The 27,789-nt window shown below is 40.4% G+C and overlaps 1 protein-coding gene across 1 annotated transcript in view; it reads right to left on the bottom strand.

Moving 5' to 3' along the window:
• Window positions 1-27,789, bottom strand: part of LOC138284407 (mucin-2-like) — a 1,933,778-nt gene that overhangs the window by 436,099 nt on the left and 1,469,890 nt on the right. The window contains exons 59-60 of the mRNA XM_069223144.1: window positions 9,827-10,010; window positions 4,186-4,293 (exon numbers count right to left, since the gene is read on the bottom strand). Coding sequence (XP_069079245.1) covers window positions 4,186-4,293; window positions 9,827-10,010 — 292 coding nt within the window. The remainder of the gene's footprint in view (window positions 1-4,185; window positions 4,294-9,826; window positions 10,011-27,789) is intronic.

The following is a 27,789-nucleotide window of genomic DNA, read 5'->3' on the forward strand; positions in this document are numbered from 1 at the left end:
GTTTTCTAACTATTCCTATGCCTATGTCTGACAACTAATATATAAATCTAGTGTATTACTTACCTCTTAGGGGAGTTGTGTCTCTATAGTAATTTTGGTGTTGTGTACCTTTATTTTTGTAACACTGAGTGTATTCTTTCATGTGTAAAAGTGCTGTGTGACTACAGTGGTATTGCACAAGCTTTGCATGTCTCCTAGATAAGCCTTGGCTGCTCATCCACAGCTACCTCTAGAGAGCCTGGCTTATAGACACTGCCTGCACTACATTGATACCTGGACCTGGTATAAGGTGTAAGTACCTTGGGCACCCACCACACACCAGGCCAGATTACTACAACTGGTGCCTGCACAAAGCTGTCTGACAGGCTAAACAACTTTCCCTGCACTGAATCATATCAAGAAACTATGCTAGTTTTATGACAAGACAGGATGCTAGCATTATGCATAAAACTTTTATTCACTCCCTCTGAGCAGCAACACTTAAAAGTTCTCAGAATCGGAACACATAACCTACTTCACAATGAATAGAACTCTGAAGCCAACTTAAATCTCTCTGTCCTCCATTTTCTTCCTCGTTCTGTTTACTGCTTCTGAGAAGATTCGTATCCTACATAAGGAGATTATTTTATAAACATTTAGTGAAGATTTTTGTTTTATAATGCTTAAGCTGTGTAAAATCTTTGAATTATAATGCTTCCGGTGTCACTCGTAAACCAATTTGTAGGTGTATTTGGTATTTGATTAGTGTATAATAGTTACTGATGAGTTAGAAAGTTAGGTAAGTAAACTGTTATGAGATATCTGAAGGAAAAGGTTTTCCTTATGTGAACAGTTTTCTGAAATCTAAACAATGTTGGGTAAATGTGAGGCATAGTGAATAATTAGAGATGTGAGTTTATTGGGGAAACGTTACCATTTGGTACGCACATCTCCACATGTTTCTTCAGAAGAGGGCCATCTTAAGCATGCGCGATGCATCGTGTATGCTGTAGTTCATTGCTACAGGCTATATTTAAAGGAATTTGGGCACATTTTAAGCAATAATGTGAATGCGAGCCTAGTTGCTTACGCTCACACAAAAGATGCATATGTGCTGTGTTTAAAGATATTTGGGCACATTTTGAGAATGACTCAAGTGCCCGACCAGATGCTTGGCAATGCACACTCTGTAGTGGCTGTTAAAGAGAATTAACACCTAGCTTAACTGTAAGCCAGGGGAAACGCTTCAATTCAGGAATTAATAAGGAAATAGAATACTAGTTAAAAGCAGATATTTTCCAGGCAAACATAACTGAACAGGAATCAGGAGATAAGTTACAGGAAGAGTTAATAAGAAAAATAGTGTCTCAAGAACTTCGTATTGCAGGAAAGAAGACAATGAAAGACGTACTAAAGAAAAAAATGTTAAATAAAAATCAGGAGGATGACAGGACGTTGCATAGGATGAAGAAAGCTGAACTAGCAAAAGGATTATGGTATAGCGACAGGATAGGAATGAGTTTGTATTCATGCATTCATGCTGGATTGGACATAAGTGAAAGGGTAAACATTTCCACCTTTTTCCATGATTCAGAGGTACAGTGCAGGAGACAGTAGTAACTCCTTTTTGGAAAACTTAAACTTAGTTTCCAACAGTTTTGGAGATGGCTATATAGACTCCTTATTTGATCAGGTCATGCAAGGATGTGATAAAAGGAGTGGAAGAAGGAGAGCATCTTTTGGTTTGTCAGGTTTGCTCAGCCTTCTAATTTGGAAGATTACAGGGAATCATGAAGATTCACAGAACCTTTGGAAAGATCTTTATGGTTGCTCAATGAATCTTGGTCCCCTTGAACAAAGAAACGAGATAGAAGTGCATGGGGAGTATGGTTACGTTGGTGGTTGTCAAGGAATTTGAATCCCATGGAAGCAGGTGAGGTAAAAGTGGTGGATTTTGTAGTGCAGTTATTTGACAAAGGGCTACATTAGAGGACGTCAATTGTTATAGATCAGCTGTGGCAGCAGGACATTTTTTAATTCAGGGAAATTCGTTTTCCTTAAATTTGTAGAGTAGTGAATGGCATTAGGTTAAAAAGGCCTCCAAAGCCCAGATATCAGTCTCTTTGGGATGAGGACTTAGTTTTACGGTTGTTCCATTAATGCCTTGTTAAAAAAATATCTAATAGTAAGGGCATTGTCATGGAAGTGATTTTGTTGTGTTTGATCTTTTTCAGAAGAGTGCAGGCTATTAAGATATTAGAGGTACTGAATGCATTTTTTTCAACCTACTGGGGTATTATTCAGGATTTGGAAGTGAACAAAATGATGCAAACCTCTGTGTTTTATCCAAATTTAGATAACTCACCAAAATTGTGTGTGGTAAGAGTGTGGTATAAAGGAATACAGGGCTAGTGCAGTGGAAAATAGATGCACTCGGGTGGATCTGTTATTGATATCATACTTAAAACATTTTAAAGGTGTCACAAATGCAACCATTGTAAGGTGTGTAAAGTCTGTAATGAAAGAGGCAGGTATAAATTTGTTTCAGTATACAACACATTCTTTTAAGGGTGTCATGGCAGGTAAAGCACTTATGTCTGGAGGGAGGTTGGAAGAAATTTTAAAAGCAGTGGATTAGTCTAACAGAAACACATTTAGAATTTATTTATTTTCAACCTATAGGTCGTGTTTCATGCTATGCTTTGAGAAACCTTGAACATGCATAATGCTATCCTCCTTTCTTGTCATAAAATCACAATTCTTAAATGTTGACTACAAAAAGAATCAACATTCATTTAAAGACCAGGAGGCTAGCATTACCCTCACTACACCCTCCCTGTTTTTTATGGGAGGCAGTAGAAGTGGTTTATTTTATAGACAATGTAAAATACAGAGTATGAGATGTTGAATAAAATAAGTAGTGAGGTAATGTAAATATGGAAACATATGAGGGTAATTATCGTTAAGAAGAAAGATACATTATGGGCCTGATTACGACCTTGGCGGAGGGGTTTACTCTGTCCCAAATGTGACGGATATCCCACCAGCCATATTAAAAGTTCCATTATATCCTGTGGAACTTGTAACCCGGCGGACAGGATATCTGTCACATTTGAGATAAATGAATCCCCTCCGCCAAGGTCGTAATCAGGCCCTATGTGTTCGATTTTTTCAGACCATTAAATTTACATGATGAGGAAAAGAGGAGGAGGATATGGATATTAAGAAGAGACAAAAGAGACTTTAAATGGAAGACAGGGACATTTAAGTGGACTTCAGAGTTATATTCATTGTGCAGTAGTTTTGTGTTCCAATTCTGAGAACTTTTAAGTATTGCTGCTCAGAGGGAGTGAATTAAAGTTTCATGCATAATGCTAGCCTCCTTGTTTTTAATAAAATTGTGATTCTTTATGCAGTTAACCATTGAGAATCAACATTTGTCTATAAAAGCCAGTGTGTGGCCTTTAATTTTGCTAACTTAACCTTCAGTATTAGACCTGATGATGGATTAGAAAATGTTTGCCTTTAAGGTTAAAGTTCATTTATTAGGTGTAAATACACTTTTATTCAAACACATCCAAAAGGACTAAAGCTAAAAGAAAATATGAACTATTTAATACAATCAAATAGAATTATTCCTGGAGAACAACTTCCAACCAATATGACTGCAGAACACTAAACACCACCTACAATCTGCCCTTGGTAAGGAACGCAAGCATTTCTAAAGTCAGAACATTTGCCCTTTCACAAACTGCAATAGCATAAACTGTCAATAGATGACCGTCTCGAGTCAGAAAAAAGAGCTTGAGAAGGCTTTCACAAACTTCAGTAGCACAAGCCATTACTCATTATCCCTCTGAAATCAAATATTAGTGCTGGAAAAAAATTCACAAAGCTTTGGAAGTCCAAACAATTACTGTCTGTCCCTCTTAAGTCAGAAACCAGAACTTGATGTCCCTAGCGAGTCAGATACATGTGCCTTCGATGTAACTATATATTTCCAAAAAGGTGTCAGAACTGCTACTATATAAGGATCAGTTTTCATTCTTCTGGAAAGATCGTTCATCTTTCGCTCCCAAAGAACGTGGATGTATGCATATTCATAAATCCCCCTGTCGATATCTTTCAGGTAAGCTATACATGAAAGCAGTACAAAAGTGAAATCTGCTGGTGGCATCATTCCTTTGCGATTGCTTGAGTACTTACTACATTCAAAAGTAGGGCAGCAGCCATCGCCTACTGGATTAATACAGCTGAATTCAAATCCCAATGGGCAAACTTTCACCATTTTATAGCATTTCTGAGGTTTACATCCTGTGAACAGAAACAAATAAAACATTACAAACATATGGTTAAGTCCTTGAACTATGTTCTTTCAGATATTCACACTAATAAGAAACAGATATTTAAACTTACACCAATGTCAGAATCTGTGCAAATGGTGTTTTGGAGTTTCACCACTCACATAAAATAAACCACATAAGATGTAAATGCACACTTTCATCAACTAGTGTAGAGAAGGAAAATGTCCTTACATGGTAATGCATGTGCACCCCTGCCTTGAGTGCCCCAGTTGCAGTGATCTATGGATCTCTGGTGCTGATTTTTGGTCATGGAGACCATGAATCATGTGTGTGCACCATGACTTAGGCCTATCTCATGGATTGCTGTCTTGCTTGGGCCAAGAGAGGCGAGCAAAGTGTTATCCTTGTGCGGTGGAAGGCTACTGCCTTCTCCGGGACTTGAGTAGCATGAGTGCAGTGGTAGCACCATACCATGTTTTAAGTACTAATGATCAGGTCTTTCCACCTAAGTCACTGGAATGGGGCCTACTGACTGACTCAGATACATTTTGGTAGCTGTGCGCTTAAATAAACCTTGGCCTACAATAGGATGGATGTATCACCACGCAGTGCCCCCATGTCTGTGTGGGCTCCCCCAGATGCAGGTTTACCTGTGAGTGGTGCAAGACATAGAAGTCAGCAGGAGTCTGCATTAGACTGCTAGCATGTATGTTTTCCTGGGAAGTGGTACAGTACATAGGAGCCTGGAGGGGAATGTTGGTGTCTGCATGGGATGAATGTGTGCTTGTGAAGGGCCCCGTACATGGAAGCCTTTAGATGTCATTTGGGAGACTAAGGCCCTCATTACAACCTTGGCGGGCGGCTGAAGCCGCAGTCATTTTGAGATCCCCGCTGGGTGGAAACCTGGTTTCCGCCCGCCGGCCCAGCGGGGATCACGGCCGCAACACAGGAGCCGGCTCCAAATGGAGCCGGCGGTGTTGCGGCTGTGCGACGGCTGCATAGCAGACAGTGAAAAGCTGCACTGGGCTGTGTCAGGGGGGCCCTGCACTGCCCATGCCAGTGGCATGGGCAGTGCAGGGGCCCCACCGCCAGGAAAAGGCTGGCGGTAGGGGGACTCATAATCCCCTGGGCAGTGCTGCAAGCAGCGCTGCCCTGGCGGATTAAAACCGCCGGGATTGAAGTGTCGGTAAACCGCCGGTCCCGGCGGTGCGACCGTGGCAGAATACCATGGGAAGTACCGCCAGCCTGTTGGCGGTGCTTCTGTCAAAACAGCCCTGGCGGTCTTTGACCGCCAGGGTTGTAATGACCCCCTTAGTGCGTCTTGGGGAAGCATGTGGAGCCCGCAGACAGATCCTGAGAGGAAGACAGGACTCTCACTGGAGAAAGGAAGAGCAAGGCCCTTCCTGCACCTCAAAAGGGCTCCTTGATTCTAAAGAAGGTCACTGGATAAGGGCACCTGTGAACAACTCAGGAAGGAGATAGAGTTGAAAATGGAATAAAAAATAGTAGAGTTGATGCCCTTTTTTGAGCATATACCAGTGAGGCTGACATCCAGATGTGATCCTTGCCAACCTTGCAGTGTGTGCATTGTGGGGCAGTCAATCATGGAGTCACTCCTGCTGTGATAGACTGTTTTCTGGGCAAAGGGCAGGATAGGGTACTTCAAAAGGAGCCACACTGATAACACAAATTTGAATGACTGAGTCACTAGATCTGATTTGTGTCTGGGAATGGATTGTAAAAATTGGAGTTTGAGACTTCCACATTGTGAAACTGTAGCTGTACATCAGCGTAAAGAAGCTCAGTGTGAGTTCTGCATTTTGTGACCAGGACTAGGGACTGAAGGTTTGCCATTCTATCTTCTGGGTGAGGGAATCTCTAAACTTTGCATAAGGCCCAAATCACGTTGACAGAGCAAAGGCATGCTCTAAGGTGTGTTTAATGTATGGCACACTGGGAATATTCAAGATAGATTTTTTTTTATTCCATAGCTATTTATTTATGTATGTAGTCTGGGAACTTGCAATTATGAACCAGTGAAGAATCAAATTGGGTGGAAGGGGTTTCCCAAAGTTATGAATCAAAAAAGGCTACTATGCAGATTTATGTAGCATGCTTGTTAGCAGTTAAATACCATTTTTTCCATTTTAACACATTAGCCTGTATTATTGATGATCACACTTCCCTGGTCTGTTCCAAAGCACTCCTTTAATTGTGCGCTCTGAATGCATTGTTCAGAGCATAAGTGTGGAGTCTGGCCCTGTGGCAGCTCATTAGTTAAAGGTAAATCTACTGTTTGAAGACTCTGATCCACTTTTCACTGTTTAGACAGCAAATGGCCTGAACTTTAAAAAGGGACAGGAAAGCTCCTGCAGATGGATGCAGTGAGTGACTGCACCTGCCTGCAGTGTGATATCTGGGAAGGCCCAAGGTGTTTCTTTAGCCCTCTAAGGGTCTCACTCAGGGAAAGTGGGGGTAAGTGGTGTATTGACTGTGTGCTATTCATTGTGGTTCACAGTATGCAATTATAGTTCCTTTGGCTCTACTCCTACGTCAAAAAAATGGTGCAGCTGCAGGAACAAAGTGTTTCTTCATTTTCATGACGCAACATGTTCATGCAAATAAGGGAATGACCACCCTAAGATCGTACTGGCACATATGTAGCGGTGGCATGATATGTGGTGCAGGAGGGGTCACACAAGCATCTGCCTGCTCTTCTATAATACCAGAGTAGCCTGGGGCACAGAAAGCAATTTGCACTCCTTCGGTACTTGGGGGTTCATTACGAGTCTGGCCATCACTAGAACGCCAGACTCACGGATGGGGGTCGAACTGCCGCCAATGCAGCAGTTCGAGCACCATCTTAGGACCATGGTTGTCGGGCCGCAGTGGGAACGCCAGCCCCACCTGCATTGGACATTCCTGCAGTTTGGCGGTTGCGGTAGTACTAATCCACCAGGGCAGCATTGCAACAGTGTTGCCCTGGAGATTACGACCTGTTCTCTGCCAGCCATTTCATGGTGGAAGCACTGCCATGAGAAGGCTGGCGGAGAATGGGTTCAGGGGGCCACAGGGAGGCCCCTGCACTGCCCATGCACTTGCCATGGGCAGTGCAGGGGCTTCCCTGGCCAGCACCATTGCAAAGTTCACTGTCTACATTGCGGAAAGGGAATATTGTGAGAGTACTGGTGCACCGTGCATCCTACACCATTAATGTTGGCTCCATTACGAGCCGGAGACAATGCTGTAGACTGTTTCCCACTAGGCCAGTGGGCAAAAACTCAGGTTTCCGCTCGCTGACCTAGCAGGAAACTCTTAATGAGCCCAGCGGGTAGGTAGCCACTATAGCAGCAACCTCCCTGTCAGAAGCTCAGCAGATGGCCTGAACTGTCTAACGATAATGGTAATAAGGCCCTAATTATTAATGTCGTGGCAAATGGCTCACCTCATTAAAACGAATTTAACATTGGAATACAGCAGACAGTAACTGTAAGGTACAATTTAACATTGCTTTAGTTCACTTTGAGCTAGAAATATATGTTCACAATGGGAATGTGTCTATTATAGCCCTTGAGGCAATAATAGTCATCCTTCCAAAAGATGGCAAGGACCGCAACAACCCAAAAAACTACAACTCGATATCTCTAATTAATATGTAAGGCAAACTGGATGCAAAAGTCCTGGCAAAACGTCTGGAACAAATTATAGTCAAATTGATTCATAGTTCACAATCAGAATCTCCTTGCCTGCACTGCTGTTGCTACAGCCCTATAAGCAAAAAAGGCCAGCAGATGATTTGGCCTTATCTAGAAGCAGTCCTTTGCTATCATAATTTTGGGCTTCAATTTAAAAAAAAATATTCATGGCATTATACACTGCTCCTACAACCAGAGTGAGACTTAATCGCTTTTTATTTGACTGCTACCCTCTTCAACAGAGTATGGGCCAAGGCTGGCCTCTGTTGTTGTTGTTGTTGTTTCTGTTGGCCATCGATCCTCTTCTACAGCTACTAAATGACTCATCTGACATTCAAGACTTCTGCTTTGATTCGGTTCAGCTAAAGAAGGCGGCATATGCAGCTCTAGTATCTGGAAACGCTGATTCCTCCATGCCTACTATTTTAGAAATCATAGAATGTTTCACATCACAGACTAGGCCCAAATGGGTGACAAAGTGCAAGTACACAGGGACAGTGTTGGAGAAAATAAACAAATTGATTTGGTTTACATAGGAATAGTTTCATTATGCTTCATTCAACTAAGAGCAGATTTGTTTCATTGAATCAAAAACAGAAAAGTAAATCTATAAAAATAAAATAAATTAAAATTCATACAAAAAGAATAGTCTGACTAATAATATCCTCACAATTGTATTACAAAAAAAACTTTAGGGATATTCACTCCTTAATAGCCTAAATTAAATGATGTAAATTATGGTGGTAAATTAATAATCATTCTAAACATGACATCATAGTCTTTAACTCTACAAGGAACCCACACACATATGCAGTATCATAATCTCGACAGTGACTGTGGTAAGACTGTATTAGGTTTATATAGGGAAGAAGAGGTAAACGACTGGACGTAGCCAAGGCGCACACCACAGATGGTCACCATGGGTCTTGTGAGTATTTCTCCATGTGTCACTGAATTTATATATTTCTCTTTCTTTCTTCTTTCTTTCTTCCTTTTTTGTCTTTCTCTATCTTGCTCTGGGTCAAAGCATGAAGGCCTATGCACACTACCTGCAACCACCTTTACAAATTAAACACACAGATTTATGTGGTCTAAGTGAATGTTATTACTGCACTTTTTTTTTACTGTACGCACTGATTTGATTGGCTTTTTCTAGCAACTTTCAGATGTAATTGAGCAGATAAAAAAGTGGAACGAAGAAAGTGCCATTTCCACAGAACCTGCAAACCTTAGATCTTGAACAAAGTGGTTGGGTCCTAAAAATCCTCAACAACAGCATTGTCTTCATCTAGGGTCAGATGTAGCAAGCATTTTGCATGGTGCAAACTGCGAAAATCGTAGTTTGCGCCATGCAAAATGCCGATTGCGATGCTCACTCACAATTTGCGAGTCCGTACCGACTTGCAAATTGTGAATGCAACTCGCAAATAGGACTCGCATCGCTATGCTAAATTGCTTTGTGACCGCGAATGCATGAAGGGGCATGAAGTAATGGCAGTTACTGAACGGTAATCCTCATTACCACTACTCCAGGTCATTCTCATCAAAGACTTTGTTTTTCCTCCCTTTAGAAGGTTGGGGTTCACATAGCAGTATTGAAGATCACCGGAAAATAACCTTGTCATTTTTAGCCTTGCAGAGATTGTGATTTGACCAGAATCAAATGATGTTGAGTCAAGGCGGGGAATGGATTCAATCCTGAATCTCTAGATCTAAACTTGGCCACTGCAGCAAGTAGGCTGCATCTCCTCTCCAGTGTGCTGTTAAGGGAAAATATTAGTATAGTGAAATAAAGTTGCAACCATCAAAAGAAGTAACATTATCATAAAAAACAAGTAGGATACTCACGGCATTCTGTCTTTGGACAACATGGGTCATCTGGATCTGTCAGCTGGACTGCTTCTCGATCTGGACCACATGTATTTGGTGAAGGTGTATTACATATTTTATTGTTGCAAAACACTGCGGGCAAACCGTTTGTCAAATTACTACAATTGCATATTTGGCAGCCGACTTCCCAGGAGTCTCCAATCTGGAATACAACCAGAAGGTACACATGATATAGGGAAATTTATTTTAAACATCCACAATGTCCAGTATGATTTTTTCATCAGGAAGTATCTCAAAGTGCATAATTCTTGTCACTGTAGATAAAAAGTGTGAATCCCCTTTTAACTAGCATTCGCAATGCAAACAGGTCTAGATTCAAAGGATGTTTGTATGGAAATGTGAAGCATTACAAGGGAATTACATTGGTACTTTGATATGTATTTGTATTGAAATAAAGAAATGTAGAATAACATTGGTGTAGGTTAAATGATCAGGTGACAATTTTACTGTCTGACTTAAAAACTCATATAGATTAATCACTGCCCTCCTCCCCACTGTGCTCCTCCCAGAGAAAAAAAACAACATAAATAATCTAGGTATCAAAGATACTTTAATAGCAATGAAATGTCATGTCTGTGTCCCTGAAAGTTCAAACTGAAGCAGCTTGAGAAATAAACATAATGATCGCTGCTGTGTGGAAGGCAAGCATTTTTTGAGTATAACACAAATCTTCTGTCCAATCTCCCAACATGTAGGCGGAGTAAATGCCACTCTCCTGACGTGTCCCACATAAATGTCTTGCAACAGCAGCACTGGAAAATCAAACTATGAGAAGAATTGTGCGTGCCATCTCACCTCTCAAATAGTTAAGATACCCCTTTACGAGCAGCGAGGTTAATTCTAATATGTGTGGTAACTGCTGAGTTTCAGGATAAATGTTGGCAGGCCACGCATGCTGATATCTTTGAGGTTGAAATGCCTGTTATTTGCAGAAATGTGCAGATTGTGGTCCCAATGAACCCAACTTAACACTTCAAAATAAAAATCTCTTCTGTCAGTGGTCATATGCAGTGCCTCACCTTACACCTTTGAAGATAAAGTCAATTAATTATTTGTCCATCTTTGAGAAGGCACAGCATTTTTAAAAGACAAAATGAACCCTCACTAAAATCTCTGTTATAAAAGAGTTTGATGACATAAACAATGAACACCAATAATTAGATGATATGCCAGAAAGAATCCTCCTGCTTTTCAGATCCGAAAGCAAAATGGAAGGTAGAACATTAATGTTTCTGGCAGGAGTCCTCACTGACAGATAGGTAGTGAAGAAACGTATTCAAGGACTGCGTCTGGGAGACATCAATCTGGACATTAGTGTATACGTTTGAGGGACATCTTGTATTGTTCATATGTGTACATCCTTTCAGTAAGCCCACCTGTTTTTTGTTATATCATGGGGTAGATATTTTTCTGAATTGTAACTACCACTGGTGTGTGTTGATGTTTTTCTTGCACTATGCTCTGTGTTAACGTTTGTGGAACCCTTGTTTAGCCTATTACCACATACTTGGTGGCAGTCATATAACAGTCTGAAAATGCCAAGGAAAATCATGGGCTGGAAATGGTGTAAATGGCCTTGAGTAATAGTCCCCATTACCATTGCATACTTCCAGCTGTGGCAAACCTGTTCATGTCATACCGCAGACATTTCTAGTAATTTTGCAGCCACTTTCTGTTGAATAAATTAAGGTGTTTAGTAAGAAAGAATATAGGGGGTCATTACAATCCTGGCGGTCAAAGATCGCCAGGGTTGTTGTGGGGGATTTCACCACCAGCAGGCTGGCAGTGAAATCCCTGGTATTACGACCGCGGCAGCAGCGCCGCGGTCGCACCGCCGGGAACAGCGGTTTCCCGCCCCTTTAGTCCCGGCGGGAGTAATCCTACAGGGCGGTGCTGCTTGCAGCGCTGTCTAGGGGATTATGAGTCCCCCTCCCGCGAGCCTTTTCATGGCGTTTTGCACCACCATGAAAAGGCTGGCGGAAAGGGAAGTTGCGGGGCCCCCAGGGGCCCCGTGCAGCCTTTAACTGTCTGCTATGCAGACAGTGAAAAGTGCGACGGGTGCCAATGCACCCGTCGCACGGCCACAACACCGCCGGCTCCATTTGGAGCCGGCTCCTGTGTTGCGGCCCAGTGGGGATCTCCTGATGGCCGCGGCGAGTGTGCAGCCTCATTGGCGGCCGCCCGGCGGTCAGACCTTGGTGGGCGGCTTCAGCCGCCTGCCAAGGTCGAAATGACCCCCATAGTGAGAGCCATGTTACGCAATCTGTACACTAGATCCAGAAATTGCACACTAACATGAGTTTAATAATAAAATTCACTTTGATTGGTTGTAACTTTTTGTCAAAGAGTAACATACTCTTTCAACTGGCATGTTTGGCATTGTGACTGAACCATTAGCCAATTTATTGTGGCCTTAATGCATACCTGAAGTAGCTGAATTAGGAGGCAGGCTGAATCCTGTCTCATTGGTATTTTGACCAATTATTGAGTTTTAAATATCGAGTTACAGACATATTTGGAAAACGATATTGTGATGCAAAAATGTTTTGATGCAGACATATCGTTGTCAAGAATATCCTTTTTTTGGGGGTAAGTAATATTGCTGTCAAGTATATTGTTTTTGTAATTATCGTTTTCAATAATATAGTTGTAAAAAATATATTTCCCTAATTATCTTTATGTGTTTTGATTAATATATTAATTTTATTTATAGTTTGTATAATTGATAATATTTTCAAACAAAGCTCATAAATTTTAACTGATTTATAGTTTGTATAATAATTGCTAATAGTAGTTTATAGTGTTGTACCAGGGTGCTAGTTGTGGAGGGGTGTAGGATGGGAAGTTACTTGAATATAATTTTTAAATTTATTATTGATTATTTAATTGATTAATAAATTATATATTTTTGAACTTTTTACGTTATCAAGTTATTGGGTGCAGACTGGTGGGTAGGAGTATACACCAAATCTGTATACACCAAATCTGTAAATCCGTATACATATATATATATATATATATATAAATATATAAATATATATATATATATATATACATATATACATTCACCTAAAAAAACAAAAGCTACAGGGATGTTATAGTTAGGTTCACATTTTACTTGCACAATACCACAGAACGTCAGCAGTTATGGTTATCTCAAATAACTATAAATAGCTCCCTAAGGTAACTATAACTCGCACTTCCGCCATAGGCAGTTTTCCCCTCAATAATTTTACTGCAAATGTTACAATGATGTTATCAATGATGTCATAAAAGATGTCATCAGTGATGCAATATGTGGGGTAATTAGCTCTGTATGGCGAGGGCGCGAGTTAGTCACCTTTCGGAGTGATTTATAGTTATTTGAGATAATTATCATTGTACCTGTTGAATTTCTAAGGTTTTGTGCCAGTAAAATGTGAACCTAACTATAACGTCTCAACCTTTGTTTTTTTAAGTGCATTACTATGTTTTTTTTATTCAATTTCCTAACTATAACGTCCCTATAATCTGTGTTTTTTTCAGTGAATTTCTATTGTAATTACTTTACGTCAATAAAACCGCCACTGTGCATGTCTGAAAGTCTGATTGCACCCCTCCCTTGTTTTCCTGAGACAATAACTTTGGACCTGTTTGATGAATCTTCACAAAACTCTCCAAAAAAAGTTAATCCAACTCAGCTCCATCCTGGGAGCCTTTAGGTTGATCCATTGAGAGGGGACTAAGAAAAAAGGGGAGTCCCAAAATTGAAAATCCCCACGCATTTCCCCACTTTTTAAAGACAGTTTATAACAAAAATTGCTGAACAGAATAACTCCAAATTTGGCAGGAAGCTGGATTTTGGTATACTGACTGTGCTTTTAGTGATTTTGTGTAAAGTCTTTCAGTAGTTTTTGAGAAATTAAGATCAAATGTAATTGTATATTTTGGCAGTAGAGCTTGCAAGACTCTTGGGAGCCTTCTGCAAGAGCACAACTTGAAAAATGGGGCCCTGTGATTGTTCAAGAGGCCAATATTTCCTGTGAGCCTTCACACTCTTGCATGAGCACAACCCTCTTGTGAGTCCAGCAAGTGCGTTGTTTGGTTGGCTGTTGGAATTTTAGAAATGAACTGGTCCCATTACTGTTTACTGTGAAATATTGCAGGTGTTGTGGAAATGAAGCGTAAAGGTTATATAAGGGGGCAGCTGAAAGGGATGATGTTACACTAATTTTAGAGAGTAGGTATCTAAGGGAAAAGTATTGTCATGAAAATAATTGTATATTGTTTTAAACTAAATTTTACAATATTATAAGACTCTTGTGGGATTATGAGTAATAAAAAGGAGCAGATGAGTTCTCAATACACTCTACTAGCAGGAATGAATATTGTGGTCCTTGTTTCGTTGAGGAGGTGTGTAAGAGATAAGTACTGTGATGAGTAGAAGGTTATTTGTTTTCTTCCAGGATCATTTGAGGTCCCCCAAGTGGGACCTGCCCTCCAGTTTGAAGACGCCTGTCGTAGAGAGAGGTATCAAAGGAGGAGAGGCCAGTCCATCCACACCCTCTACTATGCACATCTGTAATCTGAGAGAGAGGTCTCAGATCCCTCCCCACATACTACTATACAGATACATCAACTAAGAAAGAGATCTGAATGTAGAGGTTAGTCCCTCCACACACTCTACTACACACACCCATCATCTGAGAGAGAGGTCTGACAGGAGAAGCAAGTCCATCCACACATAAGGTGGACCTGAAAGAGACTGATGTTTTCAGCTGAATTTAAGAAACAGCTCCAAGTTCAGTAATTTAATTATTTACTTTATGAGGTTTGTTGAGATGGGTCAACCTATTCTACACAAGGTTCGCTGAGTGAAAAGCTGTTTGTAGAGGTGATTTCTCAATAAAACATTTGAGAAGTACACATCAGAATGTAGAGAGAGATATCAGCAACTATGGCACATTGTGTTGAGAAATGAAGTGTTCAATCTGTATATAGTTGTAAGTAAAGAAGGCAGTGTCTCTAAAATTATATAATGGAAATACAATGTCTAGTCTTTTATGAACCTTACTGTACACATAGTTTACCCCTATGAGATGTTTGAGTGGAGATATTGGTACTTCTAGTGTAAATCACTGTGCACACTGTTAGGAATGGCGTCTCCAGAGGAATGTGTTACTTTATGAACTGCTACGGGGCCATGTTTGATGGCATGTTATAGTTCGAGAAACAATTTACTGCTTGAGGGCGTGGAATTTTCCAAGAGAAAGGAATAGCAAGTTAGTGGTACAGTACATATAAATATGTGCTTGTGAGTGAAAAATGTAGAACATATTAGAGAATATAGTGAACTATCACTGTCATCAATTATTGATCAGTACCAAATGTTAAATTTTGGGGTTATTTTGTCTTTTGTGGAAGAACATGAAAAACAGACGTTCTTAGAAAGAAAAGTACAATGTCACACAATATATGGAGGAGGAAAACATAACATATCTACTTTGAAAGAAACATGAGACAGTAATTGTGTAGAAAATCAGGAAAAAACTGAATTGAAGAACTGATTCTGTTCCTGCTGCCTAGAGGGACATGTGAGCTCTACTTGTTTCTGATAAAAGATTATCTGCTTAAATAAGCCGCAGAAAAGGCCTTTATTTAGGTTGATGTCTCCTTGAGCAGCAAGTACCTGGGAAGGCACAGTATATCCCAGTTAAAAAGACATGGAAATACCAAGGAGATGGTTAGTGTGGCAGAATGAGCTAACTCTGCCCAATCTAGGCTTTGTGAATGAATGGATACTATATACTGCTTTTTTTTACCTCTATGACTTAACTGCTTTTTACAAAGTTTGAATATAAGGTTTACTGACACTATTTTATGAACTAGCCTGAAATAAACATAATTGTGAAGCTAAAGATTCTTTAGCAGGCTAGGGTGTCTGGACGAGAAGAAGGGAAGAAGATTATATGGAAATCAAAATCCAGTAGTCAAATAAAGGAAAAATAATTGAGTCATTGGTGTTTGCTCATCAGAGACACATTTAAACATTATGAATTAGTAAAGTTGGTTCTTTTGTTTGTTTTAAAGTTGTTGTATATTTTGTTAATGTAGTTGCTTAGATGTGCAATGTTGTTAAACTGTATTTTGTAATAAAACCATTTGAAGTTACTACCGATTTGTTTGCTCAATAGTTATTGTTATAGATTTGAAAATTATTAGAGTATTATAATGCTCACTAGAATTGGAAGGTCCATCTTCAAGGACTGCAGCGCTGCTCCTGCATGTATACCTACTTATGCAGTACTATGCACATCATTTATGCTACAGAGACTTGTTAATGGAGAAGCCAATTAATTGAATACTCAACTACGGTGACTTGTGATGCAACGGTGAGGTCTCAGTAGATAGGTCAAGCCTGGTCCTCAATGTAATATAGGGACTTCTAATACAAAAGAGAAGTCTTGGCACAGAGAACAGCACACATTCATACTCAATTGCACACTATCAGATGGTGGAGATGTCATGTGGAGAGGACAGTTGTTTTGCACATTACTATATATATGGTTATGAATGAAGTAAAGTTTTAGCAGAGAGGTATGTCCATGTGCACACACCACAACCTATATCTGTCCACATTGAGAGACACCTAAAGGAGATGTGAATATGTCCCTACATCCAAATATGCCCACCTGTTCTCAAAGTCAAAGTTGTGATAGAAAGGATAATCCATTTTATACTTTACTTTGGATATTCATCACTATGGAGCCTACTTTGCACATATGCTACTCTGGGGAGATGTCTGGGCTGACAGAGCAGTGTGTTTCCATATTGTGGTCTGTATAGTTGTTATGCAAGACAGACTTCTCAGCATGGAGGCAATTTTATCTCCACATCTTACTTGTACATCTGTGATTCTGGAGAGAGCTGCGACCAGAGAGGTGAGCCCCTATTAACACCATAATTTGCACACCCATTATCCAAGACAGAGATCACAGAAGAGGGGTCATTCTCTCCTCCCTTTCTACTGTGCAGACTTATCATGCACGAGAGATGAGTCAGCAAATTGTGTAGTTTCTCCCCACAGCCCCCTATGCATATTTGTCAGCATGGGAAAAGATATGAGCAGAGAGGTAAGTTTTTCTCAAAGCCTACTACAAATATCTCTCACCTTGGGAAGATATGTTAATGAACACACCACTCCCTTCATAGATACCACAACGTATCGCTGTTTTTGTAAGGGGAGGTGTCAGTAGAGTGTTCACTCCTTGCCCACACCGTACGGCACATCAATGTTGTGTTGGAGGTAGGTTTTAGTGGAAAAGACACTGTTTCCCTGCACACTACTTCATATGTGTGTCACTGGACAGGCAAATCATTAGTGCTCTGGGGAGAGGCCTCAGTGGAGAGGCCAGTGCCCTTAATACTTGCTATGCAATAGGGACATCTTATATATGAGGTGAGTACCTTCCACATCCTACTAGGCATACTGCTAGACCCGGGGAAAGATGTGAGTGGAGAGGCGGTTTCTCTTTACACCCTAGTCTTTTCACTGGCCATCTTGTTGCAAGGTCTAATTTGAGAGACCAGTCTAGTCCAATTGCCAGATTACAACGCTGGCATTCAGACTGCCAGGGGAGTGCCCCCCACCAGTATCATGGATCCCAGCTGGGTGGTGGCGGTCGGAGTCGTGATCAGCCATGATGGTTCAGCATCGTCGTGCTGATCATGAGTCCTCTTTCCAACAACCTTTTCATGGCAGGGTCACCGCCATTAAAAAACTAGTGGAATGCCAATGCAGCCCCCCCGACAGTACCCTCGGAATGTGCACTGTCTGCTATGTAAACAGTGTGCATTTAGAGGGCTTTGGTGTGCCATGGCATTGAACTCGGCTACCTCAAGGGAGCTGAGGCCAATGCCGTGGCACTGTTTCCGCTGGTGAAAATATTGTAATATGAAGGAGGGGAGGTTGCCGGTATCGTAGCAATCTCCTCCCTGTGGCTTTGGCTGTTGGATCATTTGGACTGCCAAAGTCTTAATGAGACCCTAACCCATTACTCTCATCAGAGGTATCAGTAGAGACTTTGGTGTCCTTAAAACCATTCATGCACCATGTTCTCTGAGAGGAGACACCTTTGTGCATTGGTAAATTGTCACTAAACCCTTTTACACCCAAGCCATAACATCCACAGACCTACTAACAGAGAAACACTCTTCTAAAAGAATGAGCCAATCACTCTGTACAAAGCCATATCAGAAACCTCTCACCTTAATTCAAACCTAAGTATCTCTTATCTCCCCTCTGGTAAAATGTTGTTACACAGGTTTGTGTTTGACTGAGGCTTTTGACAGATACCCTTAACTCTGTCCATAGATATCAGTACACAGCTTGCTCTTTACATAGCCATGTAACACAGGTGGTACTAGCTATCCAAAGTTCCTCACAAAATATTAGCTCTCTGTTGGGCTGTCACTTAGGGCCTCATTATGACATTGGAGCCTCCACCACGGGACCGTTAATGCTGCTGGGAGGATGCTGCCAGCATGGCACCCTTTGAGGGTGATGGGCAGGGGGGCCCCTTCACTGCCTACAACATGGTCTTGGGCTATGTAGCAGCCCCCCTGTGGGCCCCAACACTGGCTTTCGGCCAGCCTTTCCATGGCGGTTAGGCAGCCATGGAAAGGTTTGCAGAAAGTGGAGTTGTGATCAGCACGGCTGAGCTGAGTTCAGCGCCACTGTGGCTGACCAAGAATCCAACCGTCCTCAGCCTGTCGGAACAATGTTCCTGGTGGGGATGGTAATGTTGAGGGGTTCCAACCGCCTGGGTTGTAATGTGACAGTTGGACCTACTGGAATGCTGCGATCCTACCACCACCACGAGGTTGGCGGTCTGAAGACTGACAGCCTCGTAATGAGGCCCTTAAAGAGACTGCTGTTACAGAAAAGTATGAGATACGATCATTGTTTGATGAAAGTGTATCATGCAGAATGTATAGCATGCTGAAATGTAGTTGCGCAGGGCCTGCTTGTTCCGCTAATGCTTCTACAGAGACTGTCTATTCTGTTCAAAGGAATCATTAAAGAGGGTGATGTTACTGTATTAAACTAAACACCCTCTTCACTGTGAAAAAACATCTGATGAAACGTGGTTTTCAGACAAAATATAACGTTTAATATTACTACAGAAATACTGAGTTTTAAATATCATTATCCACAAATATCGTGATGCAGGAATATCGTTGACAAGAATATCGATTTTAGAGGTAAGTATTATCTGTGTTAAAAATATCTATACTGTTAATATCAATGTTAAAAATGTCTATGTTGTTTATGTCATTTGCAAAACTATCTTTGTCCTTTGTATCATTTTTTATTACTTTTATCTTTTTTAGTATGTTTAAATTGTATGTTATAAATTGTTTTCATAAATATTGTTCATGTTTTTTAATATTGTTTGCAAATTGTTAGTTGTGTTTTCAAATTTAATTTAATTGTTTATTTTAATTTTTAGTGTCGTAGCAGGTTGTGGGTTACGTAGGGGTACAGGGTGGGAAACAATTTATATATAATTAATTAGTAATTCGTTTTTTTATTATTATTAATAATTAAATTGGTCATCAATTATGTAAAATCTATAATTTATTTATGTTTTTCCATTTAAGTTTTAGGTGCGGGTTGTGGGATTTGTAGGGGTACAGGGTGGGAAGTAATTTATTTATTTTTAATTAATAATTAATTTCTAATTATTATTAATTATTTAATTGAACATTAATTATGTATATTCTCTAATTATTATTTTTTTTCAGTTAAGTTTTAGGTGCAGGTTGTGGGTTTTGTAGGGGTACAGGATGGAAAGTTAATGAATGATAATTATTTAATAATTATTTTTTAAACATTAATAACTATTTAATTGATAATTAATTCTGTACATTCTCTTATTTATTTTTGAATGTTTTAAGTGTGGGCTGTGGGGTTAATAGTGGAACAAGGTGGGAAGTAAATTAATTATTTAATTTATCATTAATTTTGTAAATTGTGTAATTATTATATTTTTTAGATTATATGTTAGGTATATGTTGTGTTTTTACGCTTATAAGGTTGGAGGTTAATTAATACATAATTTATTGATAATTATTACTTTATTTTTTTGTTTTTTAATTGATAATTATGTTGTTATATTTTAGGTTTGTGTTGTTTAGTTTGTACAGTAATGTTGGGAAGGTATTCAAGTAGTTATAAATAAAAAAAGGTTTTCAGTTTTGTTTCAAATTTCTTTTTTAATTATTTCCTATGTTAATTTAATGCTTTATTTTTATTACATTTTAATTGTTGACTGTTATATTTGTGGCAATATTGTGTCATTTTTATTATAGTAATAATATTTGTGTCACTTCTATTATATTAATAATATTTGTGTTAATTGCTAATAATTATTAAAATTCATAATAGTAAAGTTACTTTTTAATTTCTTGTTAAAATGAAAAGATTTAGGGGCTGATTAGGACTTTGGCAGTTTTGGGACCGCAGTATCATCTTTGGTGGTTCGACCATCACCTCCTTGGTGGTCTGACGTCTGATTATGATCTGTGCAGTTGGACCACAAGAAGACCACTGCCCACATTTGAGCTACTGTGGCGGCAGTGGTAGAGACAGGTGAGGTCAATGGTGGTGTGCTGGCATTGGCAGCGCCAAGAGTATTATGATCTGCCTTTTTGCCAACCTTTTTATAGTGGGGACACCGTCATGAAGGGTCAGCAGAAAAGCAGGTAAAGGTCCACAAAATAGAGCCTTAAGGCGAATAAGCCCTTGTGGATTGTGGCTGGGGCGCATGTTGGTCCTCCCATGCCTTCATTGTCGAGTGGGAAAAGTACATTTTACCTCTTCTAAGTCTAATGCTTTCCATCATGTTGCGCTGGGTGAGACTAGTACATTTTACTCTTCCTGAGTCCAATACTTTCCCTATTGTTGTACACACTGGTGTTGGGGTAGTACATTTTACCCCTCCTGAGTCAAACGCTTTCTTTATTGTTGTACTTAAAGGAGTAGGAATAGTAAATATAATTTTTCCTGAGTGCAGCATTTTCCCTAGTGTTGCATACACTGTAGTGGGAATAGTAAATGTAACTCTCCTAGGCCCTATGCTTTTCCTACTGTTGTACAAACTGGAGTGGGAATAATAAATCTGACCCCTCCTGAGTCGAACGCTTTCCCTACTGTTGCACTTACTGGAGTGGGAATGGGAAATTTAACTTCTCCTGCGTCCAACAGGTTACCTGCATTTGTACACTCTGGAGTGGGAATAGTAAACTTAACTCTCCAGAGTCCAACACTTTCTCTACTATTGTACACATTGGAGTGGGAATAGTAAATGTTATTGCTCCTGAGTTTATCACTTTCCCTACTGCTGCACTTACTGTAGTGGGAATAGTAAATTTAAGCTCTCCTGAGTCCAAACATTTCCCTTGTGTTTTACACACTGGAGTGGGATTAGTACATTTTACTCTCCAGAGTCCAACACTTTCTTTACTGGGTAACATAACCTGGTGAGAGTCCCACAAGTCACCCCATCCTGGTTTCCCTTAAGTGTCTAGTTTTACAAAATGCACAGGTTTGCTAAGTTTCCCTAAGAGCCGGCTGAGCTAGAGGCCAAAATCCACAGCCTGGCACTTTGCAAAAAACAGCTGTTTTCTTTGGGAAAATGTTATGTGTCTACAGTGTTTTGGGGCATTTCCTTTCGCCGGCACTAGGCCTACCCACACAAGTGACATACCATTTTTATTGAGAGACTTGGGGGAAGGCTGGGTGGAAGGAAATTTGTGGCTCCTCTCAGATTCCAGAACTTTCTGTCACTGAAATGTGCAGAAAAGTATTTTTTGGGCCGAATTTTGAGGTTTTCAAAGGATTCTATTTAACAGAACCTGGTGAGAGCCCCATAAGTCAACTTATCCTGGATTTCCCTAGCTGTCTAGTTTTGAAAAATGCACAGGTTTGGTAGGTTTTCCTAGGTATCGGCTGAGCTAGAGGCCAAAATCCACATCTAGACATTTTCCAAAACCACGTTAGTTTTCTTTGGGAAAATATGATGTGTCCATGTTGCATTTCCTGTCGTAGGCATTAGGTCTACCCACACAAGTGAGGTACCATTTTTATCAGGAGACCTGGGGTAACACAGAATAGTAGAGCAAGTGTTATTGCCCCTTGTCTTTCCCTACATTTTTCCTTCCGAATGTAAGACAGTGTGGAACGAAGATGTCTATTTTGCCTTGTAATTCACATGCCAGTATGGGGACCCCAGAATTCAGAGATGTGCAAATAACCACTGCTTTTCAATACCTTATCTTGTGCCCATTTTGGAAATACAAAGGTTTTCTTGGTACCTATTTTTCACTCTTTATATTTCAGCAAATGAATTGCTGCATACCCGGTATAGAATGAAAACCAATTGCAAGGTGCAGCTCATTTATTGGCTCTGGGTACCTAGGGTTCTTGATGAACACACAAGCCCTATATATCCCTGCAACCAGAAGAGTCCAGCAGAGGTAACAGTATATTCCTTTAAAAAAAACTTATTCACAGGCTCACAATGGGTAACTCTGTGGGGCCAGGCCTTTTTGACCATGCATTTATTTCATGGAATCTTGCTGGCATTTGCAACAAGATCATAGATGCTGGGTGGGGGCAGCTTATTGATACTTTCAATGTTGTTTTTTTCAGGAAACTTGGTCTACTATGAATATCCATAGGCAGGGGTTTACTTCATATTGTAAGAGAAAATATACATTGACTCGTGATATATTGGCAATATCAATCAAGTTAAACCACACTAGGCTTCTGTGTGTCAATGTATATAACAGACCAGGCCCAACGAGCCAAACTACTACCATCATCAGCATGTTGAGTACACTGGTCTCGGAATTTCTTCCTTCTCATAATTTCTTCCTTCTCACTATGTCCTTGTAGCTGGCGATTTTAATGTGCCCTTGGAGCTTAGCTCCCATTTTCTGAACTAACTCAAATAGGGGATTCATCATGGGGAATTCCCCATTTTTATCAACAAGAAATCAGCCTAAACTTAGCACTAGGGCTCTACAGGTTATTGATCTCATGCTAACAAATGGTCTTCACCCCGGAAATGGGCATTTTCCCTCTGATATGCCAGCCAAATCAAACTTTTTTAGAGGGAGTTACAACAGCCCTGTTGACTTTGTGCGTATTGATGTCAGGATTTGGCATGAATTTAAAGATCTTAAGTTGGGAGAACAATGCGGTAGTGACCACCTACTCATTTTTGTACAGTGAGAGAGGTGGTTCTCGACTAAAGCTAATATCCAGCGTGAATGAGAGGGTATGCTCCCTATTATGGTGGCAAATAATAAACGCTCCATAAAGTGGGCGACCTTCACAAATTCCAATGGCCAAAATGCACAATCTAATTCTCAAGTACTCAAATGTGGTTGCACCGTCTATATGTTCACCTACTCAGTTCATGGCCAAACATTCAGTGTTTTTTTCCACTATGAGGGAATTATTCTCCAGAGGTTGCAAGGGAAAAAACAGTGTACAGGTAGCAACTGTAGGTGTTTCAATAAAGAGTGCAGGCAGGCCAAGAGTAAACTCTTGGCAGCAGTAAGGATGAATAACAGAGAGTAGATAATTTTCGCAAGACGCGAGTATGCCCATACGAGAAAGGTCTGCAGGTCCTATTGGGAGGAGGTGACCTGGCAAGATCTGTTACAAGCAGCAAAAGATAGTAATTCTAAACGATTTGGATCTCTGATTGCTACTAGAGAGCGCAATGAAAATCTTAGACCTGAATGCCATATTTCTGCTGAAAATTGGACACTATATTCAGATACTTTAGTTACAAGTGCGCTTATACCGTTTACCTTAAGGGAAACAGAGAGACAGCAATTTTAGTACAAAAATCAGGAAAGGCGCCAGGTGTAGATGGAATCCCTTCTGCTGTGTTTAAATCTTAAATTCTGGGGTCCTTATATCAACAGCACGTCCAATTCAATTTTGGAAGGCTGTCAACTTCCCTGAACATGGAGAGGTCCAATAATTGTCCCAATCCATGAGATGGGGGACAGGTCAATTCCAGGTAACTACAGACCAATAAGCCTCCTAGACAACCTACAGAAGATTTTTTCTTACAAGGTCCTGTGTAGGCTTAGGGACTGGATTGAAGACAATGATGCATTAAGCTACTTTCAGGCAGGATTTAGGCAGAAAACAAGTAAAATAGTCCAGATTTTCCATTTTCTAACAATTAAATAGAAAATTGTTGATCCGGAGGCAGGGAGACTTTTTGTCGCCTTTGTGGACCTCAATTCTGCTTTTGACCTGGTCCCCTGAGATAAACTATGGGAAATTATGGGTATGGGTATGGGTATGGTCGGAGTTACTTGACCCTTGCTAAAATTTATTCAAGATTTATACTCTGGGAGTTATGCTAGAATAAGGTGGGGAACAGATGGTGAACTCACAGAGGAACTCTTATTACAGAAAGGTGTGAGACAGGGTTGTGTATGGGCCCCACACTTTTTCTACTCTTTATAAATGCTTGCATACCCTATTTACATGATTGTGAAAATGATGCCCCGAAAATGGATGGACAATACTTTATTGCTCTCACAAACTGCTTCAGGATTAGCTGTCTCCTTGAGAAATTTTGGAGGTTTTGTAGGGACCACGGTCTCCAAATTAATGCCACCAAGACTAAATATATGGTATTTAGGGACACAAATTGTATAATGAGGAAAACGATAATGCTTGAAGGAAAAATTCTAGAACGAGTAACAGATTTCGACTATTTAGGAATCAGGATGGAGGATTCGCATAAATTCCCAGCTCATCTGCTAAAGTGTATTATGTAATTGAAACAAAAAGCAGGCAGCATATTGAGATTCGCTGCTAGATCATCTAGATATTCCATCATGCCAGCAATGGCAATTTACAAAACCCAAGTTACAGGAGGAGCCACATATGGTGCAGAGCTGAAAATCTGTATTTAAAACATTGTTAAAGTTCCTTCCAGCTCTCCCACATTGCCCATCCAAATGGACTTAAACTTACACTCCATAGCAAAGATAGCTGCCTAAGACCACTTCAGTACTGGATTAGATTATGGTCCTTAGATACTTTAGACCCGTACAGAGCTTGGCTCGGAGTGGTGCTACTAGCCCCTCAAACAGAGAAAATCCCATGGTGTAAGTATGTGTAAAAAATCTTTTATAAACTTGGCCTAGGCCAGTAGTGGGCAGATCCTACCCATCTCCCAAGGAATGCTAGCCACACTCTGAAGGATGCCTATTGGATGAGCTGGCAAGTAGATGAGTTGGCATCAGTCGCATCTTCCAGCCTGACAGATGAGTTCTTACTAACTAAGTGCCATTACGAGTTTGAGCACTATTTAGATATAATAACTTCACCTTCAGCACGTGCACTTCATATCAGATTTAGATTTGGATCATTACCTTTGTGGGCTTTTACTTCAAGATGAGAACACACAGAAAACCCAATTGATCTCTGTCCATTTAGATGTATGACCTGAAAGACCATTGCACATGTTTTATTTTTTGCCAGGCATACAAGAAACAGAGGGCTTGCTGGATTAGACCATTATACAACTCGCTGGGTATGAGGGATCATCACTCAGCTCTTAAAATTTGCAAAACATGCCCGTGCGTTTAAGTACAAAAATATAAAATTTATTTTTTAGTATGGATATTATTCTTGGCGCACATACCGGTCTACCGAATAAGAGAACTTATTGGATAGATGTAATTATTTGCAATTATTAGCGAGACAATAGAATAGGAATCTTAGTTGTGCAGATGGGTGAAGGACACAATGCACTCTATACATTGTGTGAATTGATAGGTCGTTATTGCTCTCTGCACAAAGATTTGTATTTATAGTTATGTATTAATATTTTTATGGTGATGTGTATTGCGTACTTCTTATATTATTTATATTACTGATTTCTTGCACAATTGTACTACATGGGTTTGGGAGTTTTGGAGTTTTTTTTACCTGAGTTTTAGTAAGATGTATCTAAATGTAATTGATTTTCTCAAATGTTTTTTTTTAATGTAAGAATCTTTGCCAACATGCTTTTGTGCTATTTTGGATGCACTAAAGCTGAACTGAACTGAACAGTGACAATACTCCATTTTCCAAATGCACATGGACACTGGACCTATGCAACCAACTGCTGTAGCACCTATTCGGATGATACCATCTACCATAACCTCATTCATCACATGTTGGACAATGTGTGCACCTTTGTTTTACCTTACAGTATCATGATATGCATAATAAATACCATGGAACAGCTACACTATATTTGTCTTTAATTAAACATCAACTAATGTCATATATGGCAAAAGTGGTCTGGTAATGGCCCCCTACATCCAATAGGCAGTTGAATGGACAGCAGAGGGAGGTTTCCTCAGCAGGAGACACAGTACAACTGATATGTCCAAGGACAGATGTCAGAGAGGTTTAAATTCTGGCCCAGACAAGGGTGTAGTCAGTATTTCATCCTGCAAACATACCATGACAGAGAGTAGCACCCACACATACCAGTTATGCAGGTCATTGATTTTGGGCACACTCCAGCATACCTCCTAAGTAGGGGCACCCAGATAATACCTATACATCACCAGTCACAGATTATTCACACTATTCACTTTACCTGCCAAATGTCATGTGCAAGCAACTTTGCTGCTACCACTTACAAATGGCTAATGAAAACGATTGCCTCAAATCATAAGTTTTAGAGGCACTAAATAAGATAGCACAGTCAGTGGGTGGAATGACATGAGAACAGGAGAAAGCAGCCAACACAACCCTATACCTGTTTGTCCATCTGAGATATGAATATAGGAAACTGCAGTGAAAACACCTGTTAGAGCTGAAAGACTTTTACTGTGCACCTCACATTCTATTAGTCAACTCCCACATTTCACACATTGGGATCGGACCACATAGCACGCCCATTGATGAATCAAGTCAGGAGGACTATTGTCACCCAAGACTGTGGACATACAAGACTTGAAAACCCCAATCGTCATACCTGTATATCACTGGAAGTACTGATTGATGAGCTCAGTCCTAGAAACACCTGCATCTTCCTCCTCTTCCTCCTCATCACCTGTCATATCAGCATTTCCAGCAACTGGTCCAGCTGCCTCACCATCATTAGCTAGCAATGGTATCTGATGTCTCAGGGCTAGATTGTGGAGCATGCAGCAAGCAACGATTATCTGGCATACCTTTTTGATGAGTTGAGGAAGGCACCTCCAGAGAGATGCAAGTACCTGTATCTGGTCTTCAGGAGGCCAAAGGTTATTTCAATAACACGTCTCGTCCTCCCGTAGGCCTTACTGAAACAGTGTTCATTTTCTGTGACAGAGTACCTCACTGGTGTCAACAGCCAAGGATGGTTAGAATAGCCAGAGTCACCTGTGTACACAAATGTAGGACCAGTGAAATTACAGGTACAGCAACAGGACAGACAATGATGAAAGGTGTCATAGTAGTTAAACACCTTATATTGCATACATACCAAGGAGCCAGGCCCTCTCTGTGTGTAGTTGTGCCATCATGTGTGGGACATTGCTGTTCCTCAAAATGTAGGAGTCATGCAGAGATCCAGGATAATTGGCTGTGACCTGTAAGATGTACTGGTCTGCCAGACACACTGCCTGAACATTTATGGAGTGGTAGTTCTTCCTGTTCCTATATACCTGTTCATTGACACTGGGAGGGACCAGGGGTATATGAGTGCCATCAATGGCCCCTACCATATGAGAAATGTGTCCTATATCATAAAAGTCTGCCTTCACAAAGGCCAAGTCTGCACATTGGGGATACCTGATGTAGCTATCCAGGTGCTTTAACAAAGCATACAGCACATCCTTCAACACCAGACTGA

Source organism: Pleurodeles waltl, chromosome 3_1 (assembly GCF_031143425.1).
Source record: "Pleurodeles waltl isolate 20211129_DDA chromosome 3_1, aPleWal1.hap1.20221129, whole genome shotgun sequence".
In the NCBI taxonomy this organism is placed as follows: domain Eukaryota; kingdom Metazoa; phylum Chordata; class Amphibia; order Caudata; family Salamandridae; genus Pleurodeles; species Pleurodeles waltl.